The following is an 8,000-nucleotide window of genomic DNA, read 5'->3' as shown; positions in this document are numbered from 1 at the left end:
GGATGTAATAAGGAGTCAGAAAAAATACAAATAAAAATACAATTAATTTTGATGTTTTTAGCAAAATATAGTAAAAATGTATTTCGTTTTTGTTTTTTTTAAATTAGTAAATATATTTATTTTTAGGTAAGATAAACATAATAATACAATTTATCTCAAGTATGGATGATTTAGTTCTTGTCACCCTGTTGTCTTCCCGTCTGAAAAAAGGCTGTCCTCACTCAGGTCCGCATGGAGCTGGAGGGGGCGTGGCTTCCAGCTCCGGCTGAAAATCGGGAGATTTTCGGGAGAATATTTGTCCCGGGAGGTTTTCGGGAGAGGCGCTGAATTTCGGGAGTCTCCCGGAAAATTCGGGAGGGTTGGCAAGTATGATTATATGGGTTATACGTAGAATGGGATTCGAACCCACGCCTCCAGTCTCTTCGGAGGCGAGGGTTCGAATCCCACCGCTGCCACCAATGCAACCGAGGTTTTATGTATTTCGCCTTTACTGTATAAAACTACAAAATAACAACCACGGAGGCTCAAGTTTTACACCAAGCTCCCTTTATTTCCTTTCTTTCAAAATCTCCGCTCCACTATGACGTGTCACCACTTCCGCTCTTAGCGCCTTCAAAATAAGAGCTCAAGGCATATACTGTATAACAGCAACTTAACATCACAAAGAGGCAAGCCCATAAAATAGGTTACATAATAATAGAATATATGAATAAAATCAAGGGTACTTTAAATGTGTTTAACAAAGATATCAATTTAAGGGCTCTTGTACGAGTTTGACACCTGTGCTTTCCGGGGTTCCTAATAATTTGGCCTTGTAACGCAATAGTTGCGCCTTTTTCCTGAAAAGCGTCTCTTACGTCACTAATATAGTTTAACAGATACACAGCGTGTCACAAGAAGTGGACTAATTCATTATTGCGGTTTATTCAGCTGCCGATCAAACTTGTTCAGTAGTCATGGCTGACGTAAAACCTAACACCGCGGTGGTTTACGGCATGTCGCAAACGCGATGAAAATGCGCGGCACGCAGCAGTCACTGTACGCTAGCTAAGATGCTATGTAAACAACATAAATCATCGAATCCAGCCTCTCGGTGCGTTGGAATGACAGTTTGTGTGTATTAAGGTAGTACAAAATAATGAAAGTCAACTATTTATTTTCCAGTTTTATTAGGAGGCTTCTGTCGTGAAAGTGAAAAGTCACACACAACTGTGCTTAAAGAGTGGCGAGAAAATTAGACAACTCAGCTAAAATTGTGTTGTTTCTGTCGTTTCTTTCCATACATTTGAAACTCACACATCCCCAAATTAAGTCTGTTTTAAAGAGTTTGTACTGTTTTCAATAGAGATGTCCGATAATGGCTTTTTTTGTGCCGATATCCTGATATTGTCCACCAATTACCGATTCCGATATCTACCGATATATACAGTCGTGGAATTAACACATTATTATGCCTAATTCTGTTGCGATGCCCCGCTGGATGTATTAAACAATGTAACAAGATTTTCCAAAATAAATCAACTCAAGTTATGGAAAAAAAGTGCCAACATGGCACTGCCATATTTATTATTGAAGTCACAAAGTGCATTATTTTTTTTAACATGCCTCTAAACAGCAGCTTGGAATTTGGGTCATGCTCTCCCTGAGATAATCCTAATACCCACTACAACTATGGGAAATACTATACTTTGACTTTCACAAAGTGCATTATTTTTAGGGATGTCCGATTATGACTTTTTGCCGATATACCGATATTGTCCAACTCTTTAATTACCGATACCGTTATCAACCGATACCGATATATACAGTCGTGGAATTAACACATTATTATGCCTAATTTGGACAACCAAGTATGGTGAAGATAAGGTCCTTTTTTGAAAAATTAATCAAATAAAATAAGATAAATAAATTAAAAACATTTTCTTGAATAAAAAAGAAAGTAACACAATATAAAAACAGTTACATAGAAACAAGTAATTAATGAAAATGAGTCAAATTAACTGTTAAAGGTTAGTACTATTAGTGGACCAGCAGCACGCACAATCATGTGTGCTTACGGACTGTATCCCTTGCAGACTGTATTGATATATATTGATATATAATGTAGGAACCACAATATTAATAACAGAAATAAACAACCCTTTTGTGTGAATGAGTGTAAATGGGGGAGGGAAGTTTTTTTTGGGTTGGTGCACTAATTGTAAGTGTATCTTGTGTTTTTTATGTTGATTTAATAAAAAAAAAACGATACCGATAATTTCCGATATTACATTTTAAAGCATTTATCGGACATCTCTAATTATTTTTCTTATTTTTTTAAACATGCCTCAAAACAACAGCTACAAAAACAATGAAGGCACACAGAGTATGCTAGAGTAATAAAGTAAACAATAACATAGTCCTCCTTTAGTGCAAGACTGCCTGCTATACTGTATAACAGGAAATTATAAACTGGGCTCAATCTGCCCTGCTCTAACGTATTTGTATGAGTAACACAAATGTGCTGCAAGCTAGTGGTGAGTGCTTGAAGTGGCCTCGCAGTCACCCACAGCTTCTGAAATGCTGCGTTGAGACAGGGCACCTCCGTTCACTGCCAGTTTTTTATCCGTCAGAGACACTTTAAAATAATCCCAAACCATAGACATGGTGTCGTTAGTCAGTCACCGAGCGAGCTCGCTTGTCAGCCACGGCTACAGCACCGGCAACAACACACTCTTGTTGTTGTTATGCTCCCTACGTCCGTGTTCCGCTCCGTACAGCGGCGTTTTAAAAAGTCATTCATTTTACTTTTTGAAACCTACACCGATCATTTCCGATATTACATTTTAAAGCATTTATCGGCCGATAATATCGGTAGGCCGATATTATCGGACATCTCTAGTTTTCAACTTTTTAAACTACTGTTAAATGACCATTTTCGCTTTAGAGAGAAAAGATGGCTGACAAAGAGGAGGAGCCATCTCTCCAGGTAGTTGGTGTGAGTCACTGTGACTCCGCCCCCCTGCTGTGGAGGATGAAGGACCTGCGGACGGTCAGGTCCCTTGGCCTGGTGGGGGCGCTGCTGGGGTCCCTGCCGCGGACGCCCCGACAGAACGTCCGCCTGGGTCGGCCACTGTTGCTACTGCCAGAGGAAGAGCGCCTACTAGCAGAGAGAGGCGTGTCCGCCATCTCGCCACCGGGACCGCTGGTCAGTTGGCGCCTGAGCAGCCGTCATCGGGACAGTAAGGCGTGTTTGATCAACTCTTGCTGTTGGTAGGACGCTGAAGGGGCGGAGCTTCGTCAGCAGGTGGCACAGTTCGAGGAGAACCTGCGGTGGAGTTTTGACGAGCAGCACGTCCTCGCTCTGCGCGACAGGAAGTCAGCGCTGGTCAGAGCCATGAGCTCATCACGTGCAGGTGAGCGAGCCGTCGCCATGACACGCACCAAGCGTTTATCATCTAAAGCACGGGTGTCAAACTTTTTATTGAGGCCCACATCGCAACTATGGCTGCCCTTAGTGGGCCAGATTGAATGATGTGACGGACCACATCGAATGACGTGGCAGGCCACAATAAATTAAATGGCGGACAAATTTGAATGACATGGCTAGCCACAATAAATGATGTGACGAGCCACATTAAATTACATGGCAGACAAAATTGAATGACATGGCAAGCCACGATAAATGATGTGACGGGCCATCTTAAATTATATGGCGGACAAAAATGAATGACATGGCGAGCCACGATAAATGACGTAACGGGCCACGATAAATTATATGGTGGACAAAATTAAATGAGATGGCAGGCCACTATAAATTACGTAACGGGCCACAATAAATTATATGGTGGACAAAATTTAATGACATGGCAGGCCACTATAAATGACGTAAAGGGGCACGATAAACTATATGGTGGACAAAATTGAATGATATGGCAAGCCACGATAAAGGATGTGACGAGCCACATTAAATTATATAGCGGACTAAATTGAATGATATGGTGGGCCAATTTAAATGACGTGAAGTACCACTTTAAATGATGTGGCGGACCAAATTGAATGATGTGGCGAACCACAATGAATGATATGGCAGGCCATGATAAATTGCGTAACGGGCCACTTTAAATTATATGACAGACAAAATTGAATGATATGGCAGGCCATTATAAATGACGTAACGGGCCACAATAAATTATATGGTGGACAAAATTGAATGACATGGCAAGCCACGATGAATGATGTGACGGGCCACATTAAATTATATAGCAGACAATATTGAATGAGATGGCATGCCACTGTAAATGACGTAACGGGCCACAATAATTTATATGGTGGACAAAATTGAATGACATGGCAAGCCCCTATAAATGACGTAATGGGCCACAATAAATTATATGGTGGACAAAATTGAATGACATGGCAAGCCACGATAAATGATGTGACGGGCCACATTAAATTATATGTTGGACAAAAGTGAATGACATGGCGGGCCAATTTAAATGACGTGAAGTACCACTTTAAATGATGTGGACCACATTGAATGATGTGACGGACCACATTGAATGACTTGGAAGTCCACGATAAATGATGTGACGGGACACATTAAATTATATAGCAGACAATATTGAATGACATGGCAGGCCACTATAAGTGACGTAACGGGCCACGATAAATTATATGGTGGACAAAATTGAATGATATGGCAAGTCACTATAAATGACGTAATGGGCCACAATAAACTATATGGTGGACAAAATTGAATGACATGGCAAGCCACGATGAATGATGTGACGGGCCACAATAAATTATATAGCAGACAATATTGAATGAGATGGCAGGCCACAGTAAATGACGTAACAGGCCACGATAATTTATATGGTGGACAAAATTGAATGACATGGCAAGCCCCTATAAATGACGTAATGGGCCACAATAAATTATATGGTGGACAAAATTGAATGACATGGCAAGTCACGATAAATGATGTGACGGGCCACATTAAATTATCCATCCATCCATCCATTTTCTACCGCTTATTCCCTTTGGGGTCGCGGGGGGCGCTGGAGCCTATCTCAGCTACAATCGGGCGGAAGGCAGGGTATATGTTGGACAAAAGTGAATGACATGGCGGGCCAATTTAAATGACGTGAAGTACCACCTTAAATGATGTGGCGGACCAAATTGAATGATGTGGCGAACCACAATGAATGATATGGCAGGCCATGTAAATTGCGTAACGGTCCACTTTAAATTATACGACGGACAAAATTGAATGACATGGTGGGCCAATTTAAATAACGTGACATACCACTTTAAAAGATGTGGACCACATTGAATGATGTGACGGACCACTTTGAATGACTTGGAAGTCCACGATAAATGATGTGACGGGACACATTAAATTATATAGCAGACAAAATTGAATGATATGGCAGGCCATTATAAATGACGTAACGGGCCACAATAAATTATATGGTGGACAAAATTGAATGACATGGCAAGCCACGATAAATGATGTGACAGGCCACATTAAATTATAGAGCAGACAATATTGAATGACATGGCAGGTCACTATAAGTGACGTAACGGGCCACGATAAATTATATGGTGGACAAAATTGAATGACATGGCAAGCCACTATAAATGACGTAATGGGCCACAATAAATTATATGGTGGACAAAATGGAATGACATGGCAAGCCACGATGAATGATGTGACGGGCCACATTAAATTATATAGCAGACAGTATTTAATGAGATGGCAGGCCACAATAAATGACGTAACGGGCCACAATAAATTATATGGTGGACAAAATTGAATGACATGGCAAGCCACGATAAATGATGTGACAGGCCACATTAAATTATAGAGCAGACAATATTGAATGACATGGCAAGCCACTATAAGTGACGTAACGGGCCACAATAAATTAAATGGTGGACAAAATTGAATGACATGGCAAGCCACTATAAATGACGTAACGGGCCACAATAAATAATTTGGTGGACAAAATTTAATGACATGGCAAGCCACTATAAATGACGTAATGGGCCACAATAAATTATATGGTGGACAAAATTGAATGACATGGCAAGCCACAATAAATGATGTGACAGGCCACGTTAAATTATAGAGCAGACAATATTGAATGACATGGCAAGCCACTATAAGTGACGTAACGGGCCACAATAAATTATATGGTGGACAAAATTGAATGACATGGCAAGCCACTATAAATGACGTAACGGGCCACAATAAATTATATGGTGGACAAAATTGAATGACATGGCAAGCCACTATAAATGACGTAATGGGCCACAATAAATTATATGGTGGACAAAATTGAATGATATGGCAGGCCACATTAAATGACGTAACGGGCCACAATAAATTATATGGTGGACAAAATTGAATGACCTGGCAAGCCACGATAAATGATGTGACGGGCCACATTAAATTATATGTTGGACAAAAGTGAATGACATGGTGGGCCAATTTAAATGACGTGAAGTACCACCTTAAATGATGTGGCGGACCAAATTGAATGATGTGGCGAACCACAATGAATGATATGGCAGGCCATGATAAATTGCGTAACGGTCCACTTTAAATTATATGACAAGACAAAATTTAATGACATGGTGGGCCAATTTAAATAACGTGACATACCCAGGCCTTGACTTTGACACATGTGATCTAATGGCTCCGGTTCACTTGTAGAGTCTGGATCTGGCGGCGATGATGAGGACCTGCGTGGACGCCTGGAGGCGTTGGAAGGCAGCTTCAGCTTCCCTCGCTCGGCGTTGGCGGTCCAGCTCAGCACAACAAGGGCGGGATTGGCCTACTGCCCCGAGGACCGCACCCTCCTCCTGGCAGGCGTGACCACTGGCCAGCACCCAGAATGCAACACACGATACCAGGTGTTTAGAGACCTGAGGGGGCGGGGCTTCTACCTTACTTCAGCCGGCAAGTTTGGCGGTGATTTTCTCGTCTATCCCGGTGAGTTGTCTTTTTCCCCTTCTCTAAACTTCCTGGAAGCATCCTTTTTAACTTCCCGTGTACGACTCCGCCCACATTGGCGGGAACCTCGTCAATTCCAGGCGATCCCCTTCGTTTCCACGCTCACTTCATCGCCGTGTGTCTGTCCGAGGACGAGAGCGTGGTGGTGCTGGACGTCCTCGCCGTGGCTCGGCTGGGCTCTAACGTCAAGAAGACTGTCCTCTTGTGCTCGCCGCAAAGTGGCGGAGGCGTGACTTACTCGTCCCTGCAGTGGAGCGGGATGGTTTAAACCACGCCTTCCACTTCCTTCAAGTGAGAGCTTCAGTTTTGTTTTTTTACAAACGTAAATAAAATGTCATGTTTATACTCGGAACCTCTTTTTACGAACTGAATTGGTTCTTGAACAAGGTTTGTAAATCGAAAAGTTTTTACATTAAATCAAATTTCTCCACAAGAAACAATGTAAAAAATAATAATTGTTTCTGGCTTTGGTAAAAATTAGGGATGTCCGATAATATCAGACTGCCGATATTATCGGCCGATAAATGCTTTAAAATGTAATATCGGAAATGATCGGTATCTGTTTCAAAATGATCGGTATCGGTTTCAAAAAGTAAAATGTATGACTTTTTAAAACGCGGCTGTGTCCCCCGACATCGGGAGAAGTCCAGAGCGCCAATAAACCTTAAAGGCACTTCCTTTGTGTGCCAGCCCAATCACATAATATCTACGGCTTTTCACACACACACAAGTGAATGCAATTCCTACTTGGTCAACAGCCATACAGGTCACACTGAGGGTGGCTGTATAAACAACTTTAACACTTGTTACAAATATGCGCCACACTGTGAACCCACACCAAACAAGAATGACAAACACATTTCGGGAGAACATCCGCACCGTAACACAACATAAACACAACAGAACAAATACCCAGAACCCCTTGCAGCACTAACTCTTCCGGGACGCTACAATATACACCCCACCTCAACTTCCTCATGCTCTCTCAGGGAGAGCATGT

General features: G+C 41.9%; 1 protein-coding gene across 2 annotated transcripts; it reads left to right on the top strand.

Moving 5' to 3' along the window:
- The first annotated feature begins 940 nt into the window (after positions 1-940).
- On the top strand, positions 941-7,352 carry tsen34 (TSEN34 tRNA splicing endonuclease subunit). Of its 2 annotated transcripts, none has more exons than XM_061972026.1 (5): positions 941-1,093; positions 2,927-3,187; positions 3,257-3,395; positions 6,701-6,979; positions 7,081-7,352. In XM_061972026.1, exons 2-5 carry the CDS (start codon positions 2,936-2,938, stop codon positions 7,266-7,268), a joined length of 858 nt encoding a protein of 285 aa, XP_061828010.1. In that variant the 5' UTR covers positions 941-1,093; positions 2,927-2,935; the 3' UTR covers positions 7,269-7,352. The 2 variants fall into 2 exon arrangements, with proteins under 2 accessions (XP_061828010.1, XP_061828009.1); XM_061972025.1 differs by having other exon boundaries at positions 942-1,125.
- The last annotated feature ends 648 nt before the right edge of the window (positions 7,353-8,000 follow it).

Source organism: Nerophis lumbriciformis, linkage group LG17 (assembly GCF_033978685.3).
Source record: "Nerophis lumbriciformis linkage group LG17, RoL_Nlum_v2.1, whole genome shotgun sequence".
Lineage (NCBI taxonomy): Eukaryota > Metazoa > Chordata > Actinopteri > Syngnathiformes > Syngnathidae > Nerophis > Nerophis lumbriciformis.
Note: the sequence above shows the minus strand (reverse complement) of the source record. Positions and strands in the feature narration are given on the sequence as shown.

Bases quoted from the DNA above. Each gene is read 5' to 3' on its own strand.
- tsen34 (XM_061972026.1), top strand. From the start codon at position 2,936: ATGGCTGACAAAGAGGAGGAGCCATCTCTCCAGGTAGTTGGTGTGAGT. The intron at 3,188-3,256 runs GTCAGTTGGCGC...TGCTGTTGGTAG, and splicing joins TCTCGCCACCGGGACCGCTG to GACGCTGAAGGGGCGGAGCT. The intron at 3,396-6,700 runs GTGAGCGAGCCG...GTTCACTTGTAG, and splicing joins CATGAGCTCATCACGTGCAG to AGTCTGGATCTGGCGGCGAT.